This window comes from Mirounga leonina, unplaced genomic scaffold, assembly GCF_011800145.1.
Source record: "Mirounga leonina isolate KUSES-001 unplaced genomic scaffold, KU_Mleo_1.0 Mir_114, whole genome shotgun sequence".
NCBI classification, from domain to species: Eukaryota; Metazoa; Chordata; class Mammalia; order Carnivora; family Phocidae; genus Mirounga; species Mirounga leonina.
Genome location: NW_023270265.1, coordinates 13,536,015 through 13,559,064, shown reverse-complemented (window position 1 = coordinate 13,559,064; position 23,050 = coordinate 13,536,015). Strand labels below are relative to the sequence as shown.

General features: G+C 38.5%; 1 protein-coding gene across 1 annotated transcript in view; it reads left to right on the top strand.

Annotated features, from left to right (window-relative positions):
- The window catches only part of PTPN20 (protein tyrosine phosphatase non-receptor type 20), a 126,659-nt gene extending 104,158 nt beyond the window's left edge, over positions 1 to 22,501 (top strand). The window contains exons 8-11 of the mRNA XM_035023570.1: positions 7,939 to 8,273; positions 12,104 to 12,319; positions 19,742 to 19,804; positions 20,698 to 22,501. Of these exons, the coding sequence (XP_034879461.1) occupies positions 7,939 to 8,273; positions 12,104 to 12,319; positions 19,742 to 19,804; positions 20,698 to 20,763 (680 nt within the window). The 3' untranslated portion in view covers positions 20,764 to 22,501. The remainder of the gene's footprint in view (positions 1 to 7,938; positions 8,274 to 12,103; positions 12,320 to 19,741; positions 19,805 to 20,697) is intronic.
- Positions 22,502 to 23,050: the final 549 nt, after the last annotated feature.

Genomic DNA, 23,050 nt, shown 5'->3' with positions numbered 1-23,050 from the left:
TCCCCCAGAAGATCAGCGAGAACAGCCAGCCAAGACCAAGTTTACCGATCAATGAGAATGGCAGAACTCCAGCGCTAGGGGAATACTGCACATAAAATCCATGGCTTTTTTACCATGATTCTTTAGTCTTTCAAAGTTAATTTTTTTTTTAAAGATTTTATTTATTTATATGAGAGAGAGAATGACATAGAGAGCATGAGAGGGGGGAGGGTCAGAGAGAGAGGCAGACTCCTTGCTGAGCAGGGAGCCCGACGTGGGACTCGATCCCGGGACTCCAGGATCATGACCTGAGCCGAAGGCAGTCGCTTAACCAACTGAGCCACCCAGGCGCCCCAAAGTTAATTTTTTTTAACTTTTTTTTTTGAATTTTTCTTTTTCCCTTTTTCAACCAACATCTTATCAATCCCCTTTATTAAAACATTTTTATTTTTCATTTTTAGAGTCATATTCTATCCCTTCATAGTAGTTATCCATATTTTTGGCATATATATATAAGTTGTTCTCTCTTTAAAATTTTGAGATAGTTTCTTCTAACAGATCAAAATATACCCTAAATCTCTAGTGTATGGTTTTTTTCTACTCCCCTGCCTGATCACATTCTCTCCCTTTTTTTCTTTTTTTTTTTTAATCCTCTTCATTCTTTTTTCAAACAACTTCTTATCAATTCCTTTTATAAAATTTTTTATAATTTCCATCTTCACAGCATATTCCATCCCTTCATCATATCAACCCTTATTTTTGTACATATATAAGTTTTTCTTTCTTTAAAATTTTGGGAGGCACTTTCTTCTAACAGACCAAAATACACCCAAAATCTAGTGTGTGGCACTGATCTATATACCAGCCTGATCATATTTGATCACATTCTGTTTTTTGTTTTGTTTTGTTTTGTTCTGTTTTTTTTTGTTTTTATCTTTATCTTTCTTTTTCTTTTTCTTTTTTCTCTCTTTCCCTTTCTTTTCCCACTGCTTCAGGTCTTTTCTGATTTGTTTAGAGTATATTTTCTGAGGACGTTGTTACCCTGCTAGTATTTTGTTCTCTCATTAATCTATTCTTCTCTGAACAAAATGCCAAGATGGAAAAAATCACCTCAACAAAAAGAACAAGAGGTAGTACTGACTGCCAGGGACCTACTCAATACAGACATTAGTATGATGTCAGATCTAGAGTTCAGAATCATCACTTTAAAGATACTAGCTGGGCTTGAAAAAAGCATGGAAGTTATTAGAGAAACCCTTTCTGGAGAAGTAAAAGAACTAAAATCTAACCAAGTAGAAATCAAAAAGGCTATTAATGAGGTGCAATCAAATATGGGGGCACTAACTGCTAGGATAAATGAGGCAGAAGAGAGAATCAGTGATATAGAAGACCAAATGATGGAAAATAAAGAAGCTGAGAAAAAGAGAGATAAACAACTACTGGATCACGAGGGCAGAATTTGAGAGATAAGCGATACCATAAGACGAAACAACGTTAGAATAATTTGGATCCCAGAAGAGGAAGAAAGAGAGAGGGGGGCAGAAGGTATAATGGAGCAAATTATAGCAGAGAACTTCCCTATTTTGGGGAAAGAAACAGGCATCAAAATCCAGGAGGCACAGAGAACGCCTCTCAAAATCAATAAAAATAGGTCAACACCCCGACATCTAATAGTAAAACTTACAAGTCTCAGAGACAAAGAGAAAATCCTGAAAGCAGCTCGGGAGAAGAGATACATAACCTACAATGGTAGAAACATTAGATTGGCAATAGACCTATCCACAGAGAACTGGCAGGCCAGAAAGGACTGGCATGATATATTCAGAGCACTAAATGAGAAAAATATGCAGCCAAGAATACTATATCCAGCTAGGCTGTCATTGAAAATTGAAGGAGAGATAAAAAGCTTCCAGGACAAACAAAAACTAAAGGAATCTGCAAACACAAAACCAGCTCTACAAGAAATCTTGAAAGGGGTCCTCTAAGCAAAGAGAGAACCTAAAAGCAACATAGATCAGTAAGGAACACAGACAACATACAGTAACAGTCACCTTACAGACAATACAGTGGCACTAAATTCCTATCTTTCAATAGTTACCCTGAATGTAAATGGGCTAAATGCCACAATCAAAAGACACAGGCTATCAGATTGGATTAAAAAACAAGACCCATCAATATGCTGTCTGCAAGAGACTCATATTAGACCCAAAGACACCCCCAGATTGAAAGTGAGGGGGTGGAAAACCATTTACCATGCCAATGGACACCAAAAGAAAGCTGGGGTGGCAATCCTTATATCAGACAAATTAGATTTTAAACCAAAGACTGTAATAAGAGATGAGGAAGGACACTATGTCCAAAGGGTCTATCCAACAAGAAGATCTAACAATTGTAAATATCTATGCCCCTAACATGGGAGCAGTCAATTATATAAGGCAATTAATAACTAAAGCAAAGAAACACATCGACAACAATACGATAATAGTGGGGGACTTTAACACACCCCTCACTGAAATGGACAGATCGTCTAAGCAAAAGATCAACAAGGAAATAAAGACTTTAAATGACACACTGGACCAAATGGACTTCACAGACATATTCAGAACATTCCATCCCAAAGCAGCAGAATACACATTCTTCTCTAGTGCCCATGGAACATTCTCCAGAATAGATCACATCCTAGGTCACAAATCAGGTCTCAACCAGTACCAAAAGACTGGGATCATTCCCTGCCTATTTCCAGACCACAATGCTTTGAAACTAGAACTAAATCACAAGAGGAAAGTCGGAAAGAACTCAAATACATGGGGGCTAAAGAGCATCCTACTAAAGAATGAATGGGTCAACCAGGAAATTAAAGAAGAATTTAAAAAAATTCATGGAAACAAATGAAAATGAAAACACAACTTTCAAAATCTTTGGGATGCAGCAAAGGCAGTCCTAAGAGGAAAGTATATAGCAATACAAGCCTTTCTCAAGAAACAAGAAAGGTCTCAAGTACACAACCTAACCCTACACCTAAAGGAGCTGGAGAAAGAACAGCAAATAAAGCCTAAAACCAGCAGGAGAAGAGAAATAATAAAGATCAGAGCAGAAATCAATGAAATAGAAACTAAAAGAACAGTAGAGCAGATCAACGAAACTAGGAGCTGGTTCTTTGAAAGAATTAACAAGATTGATAAACCCCTGTCCAGACTTATCAAAAAGAAAAGAGAAATGACCCAAATCAACAAAATCATGAATGAAAGAGGAGAAATCACAACCAACACCAAAGAAATACAAACAATTATAGGAACATATTATGAACAACTCTATGCCAGCAAATTAGATAACCTGGAAGAAATGGATGCATTCCCAGAGATGTATCAACTATCAAAACTGAACCAGGAAGAAATAGAAAACCTGAAAAGACCTATAACCACTAAGGAAATTGAAGCAGTCATCAAAAATCTCCCAAAAAACAAAAGCCCAGGGCCAGATGGCTTCCCAGGGGAATTCTACCAAACATTTAAAGAAGAATTAATACCTATTCTTCTGAAACTGTTCCAAAAAAATAGAAATGGAAGGAAAACTTCCAAACTCATTTTATGAGGCCAGCATTACCTTGATCCCAAAACCAGACAAAGACCCCATCAAAAAGGAGAATTACAGACCAATATCCCTGATGAACATGGATGCAAAAATTCTCACCAAAATACTAGCCAATAGGATCCAACAGTACATTAAAAGGATTATTCACCATGACCAAGTGGGATTTATCCCTGGGCTGCAAGGTTGGTTCAACATCTGCAAATCAATCAACGTGATACAATACATTAACAAAAGAAAGAACAAGAATCATATGATCCTCTCAATAGATGCAGAAAAAGCATTTGACAAAGTACAGCATCCTTCCTTGATCAAAACTCTTCAGAGTATAGGGATAGAGGGTACATACCTCAATATCATAAAAGCCATCTATGAAAAACCTACAGCGAATATCATTCTCAATGGGGAAAAACTGAGAGCTTTCCCCCTAAGGTCAGGAGCGCGGCAGGGATGTCCACTATCACCACTGCTATTCAACATAGTATTGGAAGTCCTAGCCACAGCAATCAGACAACAAAAAGAAATGAAAGGCATCCAAATAGGCAAAGAAGAAGTGAAACTCTCACTCTTTGCAGATGATATGATACTTTATGTGGAAAACCCAAAAGACTCCACCCCAAAACTGCTAGAACTCATACAGGAATTCAGTTAAGTGGTAGGATATAAAATCAGTGCACAGAAGTAAGTGGCATTCCTATACACCAACAACAAGACAGAAGAAAGAGAAATTAAGGAGTCGATCCCATTTACAATTGCCCCCAAAACCATAAGATACCTAGGACTAAATCTAACCAAAGAGGCAAAGCATCTGTACTCAGAAAACTATAAAATACTCATGAAAGAAATTGAGGAAGACACAAAGAAATGGAAAAATGTTCCATGCTCATGGATTGGAAGAACAAATATTGTGAAGATGTCAATGCTACCTAAAGCAATCTACACATTCAATGCAATTCCCATCAAAATACCATCCACTTTTTTCAAAGAAATGGAACAAATAATCCTAAAATTTGTATGGAACCAGAAAAGACCCCGCATAGCCAGAGGAATGTTGAAAAAGAAAAGCAAAGCTGGTGGCATCACAATTCTGGACTTCAAGCTCTATTACAAAGCTGTCATCATCAAGACAGTGTGGTACTGGACAAAAACAGGCACATAGATCAATGGAACAGAATAGAGAGCCCAGAAATGGACCCTCAACTCTATGGTCAACTTATCTTTGACAAAGCAGGAAAGAATGTCCAATGGGAAAAAGACAGTCTCTTCAACAAATGGTGTTGGGAAAATTGGATAGCCACATGCAGAAGAATGAAACTGGACCATTTTCTTACACCACACACAAAAATAGACTCAAAATGGTTGAAAGACCTCAATGTGAGACAGGAGTCCATCAACATCCTAAAGGAGAACACAGGCAGCAACCTCTTCGACCTCAGCTGCAGCAAATTCTTCCTAGAAACATCGCTAAAGGCAAGGTAAGCAAGGGCAAAAATGAACTATTGGGACTTCATCAAGATAAAAAGCTTTTGCAAAGCAAAGGAAACAGTCAACAAAACCAAAAGACAACCGACAGAATGGGAGAAGATATTTGCAAATGACATATCAGATAAAGGGCTAGTATCCAAAATCTATAAAGAACTCATCAAACTCAGTACCCAAAGAACAAAGAATCCAATCAAGAAATGGGCAGAAGACATGAACAGACCTTTTTCTAAAGAAGACATCCAAATGGCCAACAGACACATGAAAAAGTGCTCAATATCGCTCCGCATCAGGGAAATCCAAATCAAAACCTCAATGAGATACCACCTCACACCAGTCAGAATGGCTAAAATTAACAAGTCAGGAAATGACAGATGTTGGCAGAGAAAGGGGAACCCTCCTACACTGTTGGTGGGCATGCAAGCTGCTGCAGCCACTCTGGAAAACAGTATGGAGGTTCCTCAAAAAGTTGAAAATAGAGCTACCATATGATCCAGCAATTTCACTACTGGGTATTTACCCCAAAGATACAAAAGGAGGGATCCGAAAGGGTACGTGCACCCCGATGTTTATAGCAGCAATGTCCACAATAGCCAAACTGTGGAAAGAGCCAAGATGTCCATCAACAGATGAATGGATAAAGAAGAAGTGGTATATATATACAATGGAATATTATGCAGCCATCAAAAGGAATGAAATCTTGCCATTTGCAACGACATGGATGGAACTGGAGGGTGTTATGCTGAGCGAAATAAGTCAATCAGAGAAAGACATGTATCATATGACCTCACTGATATGAGGAATTCTTAATCTCAGGAAACAAACTGAGGGTTGCTGGAGTGGGGGGTGGGGTGGGAGGGATGGGGTGGCTGGGTGATAGACACTGGGGAGGGTATGTGCTCTGGTAAATGCTTTGAATTGTGCAAGACTGTTGAATCTCAGAACTGTACCTCTGAAACAAATAATGCAATATATGTTAAGAAAAAAAAAAAAAGAAGGTAGCAGGAGGGGAAGAATGAAGGGGGGGAATCGGAGGGGTAGACGAACCATGAGAGATGATGGACTCTGAAAAACAAACTGAGGGTTCTAGAGGGGAGGGGGGTGGGAGGATGGGTTAGCCTGGTGATGGGTATTGAGGAGGGCATGTTCTGCATGGAGCACTGGGTGTTATGCACAAACAATGAATCATGGAACACTACATCTAAAACTAATGATGTAATGGATGGGGATTAACATAACAATAAAAAAATTTAAAAAAAAGAAAGCAAGCTTTTATTATTTTAAATTGTTTAACTTTCACACATTTAATCTCCCTTTTAAAAGTAAAAAAAATGTGGGGGCGCCTGGGTGGCTCAGTCCTTAAGCGTCTGCCTTCGGCTCAGGTCATGATCCCAGGGTCCTAGGATCGAGCCCCGCATCGGGCTCCCTGCTCGGTGGGAAGCCTGCTTCTCCCTTTCCCACTCCCCCTGCTTGTGTTCCCTCTCTCGTTGTGTCTCTCTCTGTCAAATAAATAAAATCTTAAAAAAATAAAAAATAAAAAAATGCTTTTCTGCTATAAAATAGTATATGTTCACTATAAAAATTTAGATAACAAAATAGCCCCTGCTAACATTTTGGTGAATACTTGCCAGGTTTATTATTATTACATGTTTATATATGATGTATTTGTATATATGTGTGTATATATATATATGTACATACATGATGAAAGATCTCACTATAACGCTTTTGTTACCTCCTTTATAATTTAATAATATGTCAGTAACCATAGATGTATGTTATTCTTTTAAATAATGTCCTTTCAGATTTTGTTTTAAATAAAAATAGGAGTTTCAAAGTATTCTTCCCTCTTATAGAAAGGAAAACATTTGCTGTGATTTTTAAAAATTGTCTCCTTTTGTGAAGAACGCTATCTTTATATATCTAGTGATTGTTTTTCCAATTTATTCATATTTACAAGGGGAAGTTTACATTTGCTGTGTTGGAATCTGAGAATGGTTCTGTCAGAAACTGTGTAAGGCTCTGTTCAGTTATCTTGGTCATACCCTATTGGCCAAATAAGTGGTCCACAGGACTCTTGAGTAGTAGAGAGGAGCTATTGGTGAGACCGCTGCATGTCAGGGAAGGTTCATCCTTTACTGAGGGCATTTATTGTCTGTGTGGGAGCAGTGGTTGAACCAGAGGTCCAGCTGTCTATGTAAAATGAATAAAGAGCTCCGGGGCCAAGTAGCAGGCTTCCTCTTTCATATTTGTTGCAAGAGTCCATGTTAGGTGAGTTCCATGTTACTTGGACCAAATCCCTTCATAGCATCATTTGCCACAATATCTTTGCTTTGATTAGCATGCTGTTTTACCCAGTGAATGCTGAGGATGGACATAAAAATTGGCTGGCATGTATTTGGGGCATTGGTAGAATTCCATTAATCCTTGGGTTTGTAACTGATCAACTATCACAGTCAATTTTTTTTTTTCCTGGCCCCTACTGCTCTGGGCTTGCAAGTTCTCTGGATTTGTAGGAGAATGGCATTCACTTACTCCCTCAGAGGGTTCCTCCTTTGCTGTGTTCAGTTGCAGACTAGTAGGTAACTCCCTTGGCCTAATCCTACCTGTGGCATATCTAATAGAAATCTCCCAAATTGTCTGGACACTGATGGCATCCTTCTCTGTTTAATAGAAACAGATGAAAACAAAAAACACTCCTCATTGTGTATTTTGTAGGTCATGCCAATAGGTTTGGAGGAGGGAAGAATTGAAATTCATGGACTCATGTGATTCGTCCTGGTCAAAGAGAGAAATGGATTTACCAGTGTGAAATACATTCATGAATCCAGGGTATATTGTATCTCTTACTTTTCCTTTATCTACCAGATATTTCTGTTTTTATGATAGATGATTCAACACGTGTTCCTCTTGGAGAAAACAAGGACTACATCAATGCTAGCTATATTAGAATAGTCAATTCTGGAGAAGAGTATTTTTATATTGCTTCTCAAGGACCACTGCCAAGTACGACAGATGACTTTTGGCAAATGGTTTTAGAGAATAACTCTAATGTTATTGTCATGATAACCAGAGAGATAGAAGGTGGAATTATCAAATGCCACCATTACTGGCCCATTTCTATGAAGAAGCCTTTGGAATTGAAAAACTGTCATATCTTCCTGGAGAACTACCAGATACTTCAATATTTTATCATCCGAATATTTCACGTTGTGAAGAAGTCTGTAAGTTTTAAAAAATCAGTATGAGATATATATTTGCTTAGATAAGCCACATGTCAGGATGAGAAGTTAGGATTAGGATGTGTTACAGACTGGGGATACTTTTTTGAGTAATTTGTTTTTAATTCTCACTGGTACCAGAAACTAAGACACCACTGTATCTGCTTCTGCTTAACCAAACTCTGACTGGAGAGATGAAAAACCTAAACAGGGGGGGTGGGGCAGGGAGTGATGACAGTATTGGAAGTTGCCTAATCCTGGGATGTCCTTTGGATGCTTCTGCTGAGTGTGACAGAGATGTATTGAGTCTTTAAAGTATATTGCTAACCACTGTGCCAGGCACTATCACCACCTTACTTATTGGAGATTTGGGTATGCTTACTGATACTTCCAGTTACTGTGCTCCATGATAATATGGGATGCTTTGAGGGTCTGGAAGGGAAGTACGTAGCTTCATGTAGGGCTTAGGGGAAGGCTTGTTGGAGGAGGGAACATCTGGATTGAGAACTACCCAAATGACAAAGATGGAAAGAAAAAGTAGGTAATCAAGATCTAAAATAGCATGGGGTATATATAGAGAATTGTAGGTAGTTAAGTGTTTCTGGAATGTAAAAGTTTAATGCCAGGGAATAATGAGAGGTGAGATGAAGCTATATAAAGTAAGCAGGGACCAGTCAGAACATGAAATATCTTGGATGTTGACTAAGGAGCATGAACTTCATTATGAAGATAATTGGGAGACATTGAAGAATTTCAGTAAGCAGGTGCCATGATTAACCAGGGCAGTTGGCATTGAGATGGAATGCAGAGACTTTGGTGTTTTTTCATATAAAATTGGCAGACTTTATATGTGACTTATGACTTGTGACCAGAAGGAGTGGTCAGAATTAAACTATTTAATACAATAGCCACATGTGGCTATTTAAGCTTAAATTTAAATTATTTAAACTTAGATGAAACAACAAATTCAGTGTCTCACTTGCAGTAGCCACATATCTGGTGTTTAGTTACATGTCACTAATGGCTATCATACTGGGCAGCACGGAGGTAGAACATTTGCATCATTGTAGAAAGTTCTGTTGGGAAGTGTTGATCTAGAATAACTCCTAGATTTCATGCTTTAATAGATTCAAAAATAGAAAAGGAATGGTTTATAGGAAAAAAAGTGATGAGTTACATTGCTCTAAGTGGATTTGATTAGCAAGTAGGTAATACATGTGTTCAACAGGAATGAAGGGGATGGGTGTTAAACAGGAAGCCTGACAAGAGTGACGAGTCATCACCAAAGAAGTTGATTGGAGTCCAAACAGTAACTAGGAAAAGGGTTGCTGGAAGTGCTGAAGTTGGAACCCATAAATTTTCAATAGCAATAAAATATGTACCTACAGATTATTTTCTTCCCAGCATCCTAACTATGGGATTCCTGAACACAGGTTATGGGACTGACCCAGGGTAGGACTATGTGTGGTAAAATTCAAAGGATGAAAGGTCGTAACAGTTTGGTAAGAAAATGATTCAGATAGTCAGCCATGAAGTCTAAATTTAGGGGGACAAATGGAACCAGGAACCAGTCAAGTAGGAGTAAGTGGAGGGCGTAAAGGACAGAGGGGCTCCATTTGGTCACATTGTTGTTGGAGTAGAAGTGGGGCACAAATGAGATGGTAGCATATGAACTTCTGGTCAGAAAGTGATGTTGGAATTTAAGAACTGGAAGATTTTTAATACTGGACATTATAGGTAATGCTAAGTTCAAGGAGTGACCATCGCTGTGAGGACTAGAAGAAACGAGTAGTCTCTTCTGCAAGAGAGAAATACAAATTCTGTGAGGTTAGAGTGTCTGTTGGGCTGTTGAGACCCAGGTTTGCCCTGGATGATGTCAGAGTCTGTGGGAGAGGGAAGGTCAGGGTCTTCAGTGAATGTGGCAGATTGACTGGAGGCTAAAGCCACTTGGTAATAGTAATGAGAGGGTGAAGGTATGAAGCTAAGAGGTATGAAACTCAAAAGGGAAAGGGTTTTTACACAAGAAGAAATGATGGATTGGAAACAGGACTGGGCAGCAAGGAGTACACAACCTAATCGCCATGCTCTGTGGGACCTGGAGAACGGGAGAGTAGGTGGCCTCCATGGGAGGGAGGGGCTGCAGAGAGTGAAGTGCTGTAGAAGGCAAGGAAGGAAATGGAAGAAGCATTTAGGGAAATGATGAGGGTTTCAAAGAGTTTACTATGGGATGGGGCACCTGCTTGCAAAGGGAGAAGTTGATGAGTTAAAGGAGTAGGATCGGAGGGAAAGCTGGAATTGAAAAGTATGAGGAGGATCGGCACATGGGTGGTGACCAGGGAGGCCAAGAATGATGGCTGACACTTGCTAGCTGTGTGCTAGGCCTTGCACTTGGTTGTGCACTTGGGGACTCGCCTCAGCCCTCACTCCCCTAATACTTGTTGATTCCCTCCTGTATTAACCAGGTGTTGTGCCAGGTGCTAGAGACAGAACGCATACACATTCTCAGCTCTTAGAGTGCTTATAGTCTAGTGGGAAAGGAAATTCCAACTGACTTGTGAGGCACATGTTATGGCAAAAGAAAGACAGCCTGCTTGGAGAGTATAGGCAGGTGGGAGGCACAGAGGAATGATCTGTTTGCAGGGACTCAAAGGCTGCGGTCCACCTGTGGAGCCTTGGCAAGGGGTTGAGGCCCACAAGCTTCAGAACCATGGGGTTCATGTTTGAAGAATCTGCATCAGGATTTCTGTCTGAATGGTATTAGGTCAGGAAAGTGGTGAGGTCCCCCTTTACGAAGATGCTTAGTGGTCACCAGTGGCAGGAGAGATTTAACCCCTAAAATACGTGGTAGGGTTAGAGCTGTCCTCAACTTGGTGCCTTCACAAACTTTGCAAGGGTTGTTGGCATCATTCAATTTCATGTACCAGTGATTCAAACTTGAGTTTTCTATTTGGGACTTAGGAAAACTTATTTCTGTTTGGAACTCAGGAAAAACGGGTGCATTAGGGAGAAGCAGGAGAGGAGTAAGAAACCCATCCTGAGTTTTCCCACAAGGGTTCCCAGTGAAGTAAAATGAGGGCTTCACACTGGGAAAGGCTCCCACTTTGGAAGGGACAATGTGTAAACTCAAAGTGCTTTATCTGTCAACTCTGAGGAGAGTTTCATGACTGTATTTTCAGGGGGCTCAGCACGAGAGTGGGGGCACAGTCCACTCACTTGGTCATCACCTACCCTGTCCTCATCACCAGAAGAGGTTGGGGCCCCACTGGTCAAGCAACTTGGCAGCACCTACCTGTTTTAAATTTGTATCATAGTATTTAAGCTAAGATAGAATGCTTTTCTTAATGTGTTAGCCCATCTTTCACTCTGAGTTTTTTGGGTTCTTGGTTTTTCTGCAGTACCATGGTCCAGAAGAAAGATGATAGATTTGAATTCAGGAGGCCTACATTATAGTTCCAGCTCTGAACACGCGAGCCTTCTGACCTAGCATGCATCTCCCAATCACCCGAATCCTTACTTTTTCATCTGTAAGATGGGGATGAAACAGTACCTACCTCCCAGAGTTGACGTGAGGATTAAATGGAAAGAAAGCATATGAACTTTCTAGCATAGTACCTGGCACATCGTGAGGGCTTAAATCATGCTACCTCTTCGTATTGTGATTTTCATTATTGTATGACCATAGAGCCATTATTATTATTAGTAGTAGTAGTACTATATTAGAAATTCAATTTAGATCTTTAATATAAGAAGTTGATAAATCTCTCTCTTCCCCTCCTTCCTCCTCCCTCCCTTCCTCTCCCTCCTCTTCTCTTCCTCCCCTTCTCTCTCCACAGACAGGAAGTAGTCACTTTGTAAAACACTTGCAGTTCACCAGCTGGCCAGACCATGGCACTCCTGCCTCGGTAGATGGCTTCATAAAGTACGTGCGTTATGTGAGGAAGAGCCACCTTACAGGACCTATGCTTGTTCACTGCAGTGCTGGCGTGGGCCGGACGGGGGTGTTCCTATGTGTGGATGTTGTGTTCTGTGCCATTGAAAAGAACTTTCCAGTAAGTGTGTGAATTAAACAGATAACTGATGCTGTTAGCAAACACTCTACTCGTAACAGCCTTCTAGGGCCTGGAGACTAAGATTTGGCCTTCAGGAGAACTCAGTAAAGAGAAAGCCTGTGAACTTTGGGGACCTGCTTCTAAATTCAGTGCCGCAGGTTCCTGGAGGTGGCCATGATGCTCACAGCACAGAAAGCACACGAAGGATATGGGACAGTGTTGGGGACACAGTAGATGCACAGTGGATGTGACTTCATTTCCCTTTCCTCCCCTCTACCCACACATAGAGGTTTTTAAATCTGGTTAAAGAATGTTGATGAAGTATGCCTGTTTTTAATGAACAGAAATGCATGCACATTAGCACATTGGAAAACATGTAGACTTTAGAGTTTTAATGAGAGGTCCCTAGCTTGGACTGCCAGTTTTGCCTCATACTTTAGATTTTGGTGACTTTGTGCACATTGCTTATCCTCTCTGAAACCCAGTTTTCTCTTGTGTAAAATAAGGATAATAATATTGTTGGGTTTGAGTCCGTCATTAACAATTGTTTGCTATCCTTCTAAAATTGGAACCAGCTGAGAGATAGACCCAAGAATTAGACACATATTAATTATACTATTACCTTTACTGTTGATTAAACTGCTTAGAGAACATGACCTGAGATTTGTGGCCAGAAAGGCTGACTCACTGAACTGTTTTTCCTGTGCTGTGGAAGTGCAAAGGGGAAGACATCTGTTTATTAGCAGGCACGAGGGGGGTCCGGCGGTGGGGGGGGGGGTGGCTCTTACCACCGTGCCATGACCACAAGGAATGCAAAAAACCACACACCCCCCCCATGAGAAAACCTGCTACCAGGCATTTGCCTTACCAGGCAAATTCTGCAGTTAGATTATCATCACAACAACTAAATCTCTGCTCTCTTGGGCCTTCCCTAGTTAAACCCTAACAGTGGGAGGCTCTCTCCCATGGCAGCAGAATGGCTGTTTTGGTTCCAGAACTCAGCATCCTCAGGCCATATTATATGGGAGGGTGGGAAAATGGCTTCTCCCCATAACTCCTTGGAGGACAGAGGAAATTTCTTTTTGTCAGAAACTTGAGCCAGTATCTCCCAGCATTTCAACTGCTTCTGAGTTGTAGCCCCTTCCCTGAACTAATCACTGTGGGAGATGCTGGTCTTTTTAGGCCAGTCAGGACTACTCCAGGCCATAAGGCTGAAAGTGAGAGAGGAATGGTTTTCCAAAGCAAACTCAGAGAATGAATATAAACTGGAGAGTGCCCCCCATCCTCCCAAAAAAGACCAATGTGCTGAAAAGGGCTGAAAATTTAAGTAGTATAAGTCTGATATTACCCATTCCCATAACTAATGTTGTTTGATCCTTTTAGCAGAAATTTGTTAGTATAATTTTCTTTTATATATTCCCCATCATAATTTCTTAAATAGTTGGTTTATGTTTGTCCTTATTTTATTTTCCTTGTAGAAACTGTAAAAACTGTAAATATTATACTTCATGATCCTAAGGAGCACTGTTTTCTCCCACATTATACCTTCTTTAAACTCGGAATGTGTTTTATAATGAGTCACGTTTAGTTGACAGTGTTTTTCTTAGTGGTACATAAAATAATGATGCATTTTGCAATTAAGGATGCTTAGATTTGAGAGACTAATTCAAAAATAGAAAACACATCCATTGTTTCCTTATTGGCTTTCCACAGAACCTTGAACTGTCAAATGTTCTTACTGATGCCCCTTTCTACTCTTTTCAGAAATTTTGTCCACCAGAGCTACTAAATGTGGTCTTAAACCAGCCCCAATCTGTGGATGTCTGTCATCTACAGTAAGAGAATTTCCTAGAAATTGAGAGTAAGCATTTAGAAACTTCCAGAGCAGTTTGCTGTATTGCTGTGACACCCAAGAGCATGACCAGTGAGTGGATTGGTCTTGACGAACAGGGTGTAGACCAGTTTGTGTGTTGTGGAACTCACATGGGGAGTTGTACATCCAGCAAGCTGCATGCCAGCTATGTGAGACTGGACAGTTGTGACCTGCAATGCTGTAAGATTCCTTGATCAATTATAACTCTAAAGGGTATGAAAAGCTGAGAATATGTAACCATTTATTTCTTTTTTAATTGTTATTTTTATAGTCATTTTCATTTTTAACCACTCCTGCTTAAAAATCCGTAAAATGTTGGGAGCAAACTGGCTCTTATCTTGCAGAAGAACTGAGATTGCTCTGTACTTTAGACATTCTCAATTGACCTTTCTCCTCTAAGTCTTTGGTGCACAAGAAGGGCTGTTCATTATCAGTTAATCATATTATCACATATTAAAGTGAATAATCCAGAATTAACACATTAGCCTTTACATAATTAAAAATTCTTACTACACCACTATGCACACTGTCAAGTTTACCTGGCAGGGTTTTGTCTTTTTGTTTGTTTTTGTTTTTGTTCTTGTAGTAAGATTCTCTCTCTTTTTTTTTTAAGATGGTATTTATTCATTTGAGACACAGAGATACAGAGAGAGAGAGAGCACGAGCAGGGGGAGAGGCAGAGAGAGAGGGAGAAGCAGGCTCCCCGCCGAGCCAGGAGCCTGACGTGGGGCTCGATCCCAGGACCCCGGGATCATGACCTGAGCCGAAGGCAGATGCTTAACTGACTGAGCCACCCAGGCGCCCCTGTAGTAAGATTCTCTTGATGAAGCAGTGTGATTTATCTTTGGGCACAAATTCCTTGATCGGTGTAATACCTCAGACGGCTTTCTTGTCCTTGCAGCTCTGCTACCAGAACATAATCCTACACAAAGCCCAAGCTCCAAATCACATTTGGTGACAATGTAATACTTGCATTTCTGCACAGTTTAGAGCTAGTTATTTGTCAGTAATCAAGCAGAAAAAAGGAAGAATTCTTCCTTCTTGACATATCATGTTCAAATAACACACATCCTGAATCACTGTTAGCAATATCTCCGTATTCATTAAGTTGCAGTGGTGAATGCATTGATACTTTTATTTGCTTCATAAGTTGGCACCACTTCATATCATTAGCCAGTCCCTGAATTTGTCAAGCTGTTGTGTCATTAGAAAACGGTACTTTCTGTGGGCCTCTCCTAGTGAACCTGCCATAGGAGCATGCAGCCCTGAACCATTGCCCAGCCTTCTCGCAGGTGGGCTGGGCTGTGAGCACTGAAGGGGGCTGTACAGTGTGGGGGGAAAAAAGAAAAGAAAACGGTACTTTAACTGTCCTTTTTGCCACATATTTACCCAAATTTTCCAAAACATCTTCAGTAGTCTTTCATCGTTGTCCTGGTAATTGTATATGGTTTTTTTTTTTTTTTTTTTTTAAGATTTTATTTATTTATTTGACAGAGAGAGATAGCGAGAGCAGGAACACAAGGAGGGGGAGTGGGAGAGGGAGAAGCAGGCTTCCCGCTGAGCAGGGACCCCGATGCGGGGCTCCATCCCAGGACCCTGGATCATGACCTGAGCCGAAGGCAGATGCTTAACGACTGAGCCACCCAGGCGCCCGTATATGGGTTTTTAGTCTTAGCAATTCAAGTGCTATTTTGTAAGTCTGCAGAACATTAATGTTACATGTGAAAAATAATGAACATCAGCTTCTGTTTTTAAATTTAATATTCTTTTAAATAATTCTTTTGTCTTTGAACTTATTTCTTCTTTTTGTAAATGACAAGTAAATTTTAATAGTTCCTTTGCTTTATTAGCCAGTACATCTTTGCAATTAAAACAGGTGTGGCTTTAGCAATTCACAATCAATAATGGCTATAAGATACAACACATAAGGAATCATAGTTCCAAGTTAAATGAACATGAACTCTTTTTGCCTTCATTTCTTTGCAGTTATTTCCATTATCATCATTGGGTTAACCACTATAGCTACCTTCAGAAAGCTGTGTTTTTCTTGACAAGACAGTCCACTGAAACTTGTTTTGCCATCATTAAATTAAGATGAAAAATGAATAATACAAAATTCATTTCAATAAGTTGCCTAATCTTAAATTATAAATTAAAAAACAGGCTTTCAAAGAAGTAACAGTCTTTAAATTCAGTGAGATTTCATTTCATTAATATTTCCTCTTATGGATCATGCTTTTGGTTTCAAGTCTAAGAACTCCTCGCCTAGCCTAGGTCCCAAATAATTTTTGCTGTATTGTTTTCTAAACATTCTGTGTTTTAAAATGTTTTATATTTAAGTCCATAATCCATTTTGAGTTAATTTTTGTATAAGGTCTGAAGTTTAAATCAAGGTTACTTTTCCTTTATTTTTATTTTTTGCCTATAGATGTCTAATTTTCTAGCACCATTTGTTGAAAAGCTATCCTTCCTCCACCAAATTGCTTTGCACCTTTGTCAAAAATCACTGGGCATGTTTGTATGGGCCATTTTCTGGTTCTGTATTCTGTTCCATTGATCTGTGTGTCTATCCTTCTGCCAGTACCACTCTATAGATTCCTGTATCTGTATATAACATCAGGAAGAGTGATTCCTTTATTCTTTTTCAAAATTGTTTTAACTCTTACAGGGTCTGTGCTTTCCCACATAAATTTTAGAATTAGCTTGTCTATGTCTACAAAAAAGCTTGCAGGGATTTCGATAGGAATTGCTTTAAATATGCAGATCAGTTTGGGGAGAACATCATGACATCTTTGCTATGTTGAATCCTCCAATCCATGAACATGGTATGTCTTTCCATTTATTTAGGTCTTCTTTAATTTCATTCATCAGCATTTTGTCATTTTCAGCATATAGATCCTATATGTGTTTTTTTAGATTTATCCTATTTCATTTTCTTTGGAGCAATTGTAAATGGTATTGTGTTTTTACTATCAGCTTCCACATGTTCATTGTTAATATGTAGAAATATGATTGATTTTTGTGTGTTGATCTTGTATGCTGTGATTTTACTGAACTCACCAGTTCTAACAGGGTTTTTTGGGGGAGGATTCTATTTTGTTCTGTTTTTAGATGCCTTGGGATTTTCTATGTAGACAATCATTCTAGTTACAAATAGGGACAGATTTATCTCTTCCTTTCCAACCTGTGTGCCTCTTATTTGTTTTTCTGGCCTTGTTAAGCTACCTAGAACTTTAAGTATTGGGTTTAATACATGTGGTGAGAGCAAACATTCTTGCCATTACTAATGTTAGGGGGAAAGCAAATTAAAATAATTTGTTTTGTAAAAGACCCTGTGAGGAGAAAGAAAAGACAAGCTAAAGACTTGGAGACACTGCAGATCACATATCCAACAAAGGTCTTACATTTATAATTATAGAAGCCATCCTCAAAACTCAGTAGTAAAGAACAAAAAACAAAAAAGCAGCCCAGTTAGAAAGTGGGTAAGAGATATGAACAGACATTTCACCAAAGAGTATAAAAGGATGACAAATTACCACATAAAAAGATGTTCAGCTTCATTAGCTTTTAGGGAAATGAAATTAAAACTATGATGAAATATCACTAGACATCTATCAGAAAGACTAATATAAAAAATAGTGACACCACCAAGTGCTGGTTTAGAGTTGAAGAAACTAGATTAATTATTTGTTGCTTGTGGGAATGTAAAATGGTATACTCATTCTAGAAAATAGTTTTACAGCTTCTCTTCTTTTCTTTTTTTTAGAGAGAGTGCACAAGTGCCGGGTGGGGAGAGGGGCACAGGGAGAGAATCTTAAAGAGGCTCCACAGTCAGTGCAGTCCCCAACACAGGCCTCGATTTCATGACCCTGAGATCATGACCTAAGCCAAAATCAAGAGTCACATGCTTGACCAACTGAGCCACCCAGGTGCCCCTACAATTTCTTTAAAACAAACAGAAACAAAACTAAACTAAATTTACCATATAACTCCAGCAATAGCACTCTTGGGTGTTTGTCCCAGAGAAATGAAAATTTACGTTCACACAAAAGCCTGTATATAAATGTTCATAGTAGATCTATTCATAATAGCCAAAAACTGGAATCAACCTAGATGTCCTTCCGCAAGCTGATGATTCAACAGACTGGTACATGTCCATGCCATGCAATACTACTAAGCAATAAAAAGGAATGAACTATTGATTTGCACAACAATTTGGATAGATCTCAAAGCAATTATGCTGAATGAAAAAAAAAGTCAGTCTCAAAAGGTTAGATATTATGTGATTCCATTCATATAATCCTCTTAAAGTAACAAAACAGTCGATATGGAGAACAGATGAGACTGGTTGCCAAGGGTTAGGAACTGGGTTGGATGAGTAGTTCTAATGGATAACATGAGAAAGTCTTGTGGTGGAACAGTTATGTATCTTGATTGTGGTTGCAGTTGCCTGAGTATTCACATGTAGTAATACTGCACAAAACTACACAAACACATACACACAAACTCACAAATGATTGCCTGAAAAACTGGCAAAATCTGAATAGGCTCCATGGATCATACCAATGTCAGTTTCCGGGTTTTGATATTATACTATAATTATACAGGATGGCATAATTGGGGAGATTGGGTGAAGGGTACATAGGATGTCCATGTACATTTTTTTTGCAACTTACTGTATATCTATAATTATTCCAGTATAAAATTTTTTAATGGCTCAATTAAAATTTTAAATTATTATAAAAATGAAAAGTTATATATATAAGGGATTGGTTACATTTTCTCTGATTTTCATATATTTTGGGGTTATAGATAATAAACCTTAAAATTTCATGTATTGATGCGGTTTTGCTGAACATGACTGGTCCTCAGCTTGCACCACTTGTGGCCCTTAGGCAAGTTCAGCATCACCCGAGATGGTCTATATCCTGTTCTGCTAGTGATGCTCCTTGATGCTGCTGTCAGATTGCCAGAAGAGTTTCTAAACACTTAACTACCAGTTTCTGGACTTATCTTACTGTGGAATAGCAACAGCTCCTTGCAGACCTGCACCAGCTCAGCAACCACACTGGCTAGGCTGGTCTCCACACACAGGTGCAGACTCTGGTATCAGGCCAACTGTTGCTCGGGGTCTCCATTTGAGTTGAGAGGGCTCTTTAGATGAGAAACAGCTGTGTTACTATGTGGCCAGAGAAAGTATTCTATGCTTCAGACTTTTCCAGAATTAGAGTGCTGCTTTAAGTTTTCCCTTTGGAGAACAGAAGAGTAGACACCGGGGCAAATTTGTTGTTATTTCTTTTGGAGAGCATTTCTTATTATAAATGATTGCTTCCTGCGTTTTCCTGGAAACCTTTTAAACTAAAGTCTTCCTTCTCCATTAGAGTAGGTTAAAAATAGTACATTCTCTTATTGCTGGAAATGAGACCTTTCTGGTTAAATCTTGACATCTCTTTTACTGGAAAGAATTATGGAGTACTCATTTGGCAATCTGTGGGTTTGTGTTTTCCCCCTATGTGAATAATACAAAAATCACTGTCATCCTGTTGCAGTTCAACATCAAGAATATAGTGACCCAAATGAGAGAACAGCGTTATGGCATGATTCAAACGAAGGTAAGCTCTCACTACATAAATTCTAATAAAAAGAATAATGAATATAAAGATTAACATGTATAGCATGTTACAATTTGTAAATCTCTTTTACCTATATGATGTCATTGAATTCTCACTGCTTGGGGTAGACATTAATTTTCTCTGATATTACTGATGAAGTACTTCACATTCAGAATAATGAAGTCTGTTCTGTGAAGTCATTCATATAGTACGTGGAGGAGCCAGGTGGGAAACTGAAGTCTCCTGATGCCCAAACATATGCTTTGTCCATCCATGATGCTATGTTATTTAAGTAACGTATCTGAAGTTATTCATAGGTTTCTGGATAGAAGTTTTGGGATATTTACTTGCCACTAAATTATTGAAGTCATTGGCATGTCATAAAAAGATAGCATTGATGTTACAGATTAGTTATTAATCATTGGCAGAGGGAATCAAGAGTATGGTGGATAATGAAAACAAACAGGAACCCCTAAATCCTTAGGATGGCCTGTTTTTAGGCCAATGTTGAATGATAGGAAGCATTTTCTTTGAACTTGGGTTGCCTGAGAGACCTGAGGCTACACCTAAAAAAAAAAAAAAAGAAAGAAAGAAAAGAAAAGAAAGTTCAAATGTGATGTATCCAGGGAAATATAAGGAGATCGAGATTGAGGTTCAGTTTCCCCTCTGTTCAGCTAAGCCTTGAGTTAATTAATTCTAGACCAAGCACTATATTACCATTTTTCTTCCTGATATTTAAAAAATATATGTTTTCATAAAGAAGTTCCTGGCTAAATGTTTGCTCTTTTTAGGAACTTTCCTTTATGGTTGAAAATTACAACTGTGTTTTCTGAAAGTGGATATTGGTATTCAACTACTTAACATTCTGTTGTTTTTCATATATATGTATATAGGAGCAGTATTTCTTTTGTTATAAAGTTGTGCTTGAAGTTCTTCAGAAGCTTCTGACTTTAGATTAAGAAAGACTTCTGTTGCCTCACATTTGAAATTACCAAGCACCTTGGAGCCTCCTCATAAAGAACACGTTCCGGTTGTGCTGAAGGGCTTTGCTTACGTGTACCATGTGCTTTCTGGGTGTATCATTTGCCTTTCTTTCTGACAACTCCCTGAAGGCAGCATCATTTGGTTTGGGGTGAACAGTGTTTATCCATTCATCTTACTTCGATAATAGCAAAATACACTCCCACATTTTCCAGTGAAACAAAAGTTGCATAAAACAACTGCAGCCCATGTGGTCAAAGGGATTACAGAGCCCAATAAAGGACTTGAACTATATTCATTAAGATGCCATTTGGACAGGCAGCTAAAGGAAGCTGAGGATTTCCAGGACCTTATAAAGCCCTTACCTTATTCTGGAGAACACAGGGCTAGTAAATGCAAGATCACATCATGAGCTCTTACAGGCCTTTTCAAGACAGATACTCATCCATGCTTTTTTAGCTAGAGGCTGCACTTTTAGCTCGTATTTGAATAACTCAGTTCACTAATTAGGAGAATTAACTTTCCACACAAATTGGATTCCATTTTTCTATAGTTCCATACTCTCGGGGGCCCCAGGGACCTCAGAGGACAAGCTGCCCTTCTAGAGCAGCTGCACAGGGACCTGCTGGTTGGGGAAGTATTTGTGGGTGGGCAGAGTTCCTCTGCTCCATCTCATGAGCACACTGGTGAATGGTCCAAAACTAAAATAGATGTTTATATAGAAAGTCCGAGAGGAGATTTTTGCCCGGCTTGAGTTCTTTCCTATCCCACCCTAACACTTAATGTATTACTCAGTCTGCTTTGTTAAAAGCACATATTACATTTTACTTGCCTCTTACTCTTTGCCCTTTAGCTAACCAATAAACTTTGATATAAGCATTATTACATAATTCTGTGTATCTCTTATGCCAGATATATTTCTCAAACTAAGATCTATGGTAGTTATTTTTTTCTTCAGAGTTCCATTAAATCATTTCTTTCCATTACTGCCCCACCTCTGCTGTAACATTTAGAAGTTGGCTTTGGGAACTAGGTTTTGGAAAACCAAAGTCATAGTTGTGAAAATGAAAACTTCCATATTCTCTTTTTGAAAAGATGTGGCCATTATTATATCCATCTTATTATAGGACTTTGCCTCATACAATTACAGTGATATTTGGTCAAGGAATTTTAGTGACCAGTTATACCTGATTATAAGCTGTATAGCAATTGCTACATGTCTTTGTACAGTGTAATTCAGTGGAGATCAGAATATTCTATGTATCATATTGAGAAAATTTCTAATATTAATGTAAAGCTTGAATTTATAAGAGGCTTATTTTATTCCCTTGGCTGAATGAATATTTGAATTTGTTGAATTAAACTTGATAATTTTATCCCAGAAATGTATTTTATATTAAATCAAATTGATGATTCTACCTATTTACATTGTTCATATAAATAATAGTCTATGCTAAACATTAATTTCATTTTGATGATTGGCCTTTAATATCTGTATCCCTAATTTTATTTTCTCTCCGTTATTGTAAAATAATAAATATAATGTACAACAGTATTCCTGAGAAGGTTCTATGCTGTTATTTAAATGAAAAGACTTACTGTGTATTGCCTGAAGTATTTTTATTATCTAGGCCTTGAAATGTACTTGTAAAGAAAAATGCCACAATTTTGATGGTAAACATGTTTCTTCTTTAATGTGTGCCTCATATTTTTATAGCTGGACTAATTTTTAGTTTTTCAGGGAAATTAAATAAGTCAATATGGAAATACTGATTGTACTTGTTTTATTTCATTTTTGGAAAGTGAATTCCAAATTGAAAGCTTTTGACTAATTGAAATACTAAGTTTCCTACCAACAATAAATCAATCTTAGCCTAGAATATGAATATGAAACTCCCACCGACACCTTTGTAAGTATATGAATGCTTATTTAGAGGAAAGTTTAAACTATTTAGATAAAAGCATATATGCATTTATTAACTTTCTTAAATACATATTTTTAAAGTTGCATTGTGCTTGATGGACTTACATGTTGGACCAAAGCTTTTCAGAAATAAACATTGTAGGTTTTATTCTCATATAAGTCTTGGTAATTTATTTTTCCTTGAGCTTTTCACCCCTAATCTATCTAGAACATCATTGAATTTTCAATTAACTTTACATTTACTACTCAAAGGTCATTTCAGTGATTTATTCTTATTGAAAAGTCTTAAATAAAAATGCCTTAGGTAACTCTAAAACAAAACAGTTTCATTTCCTACTTAC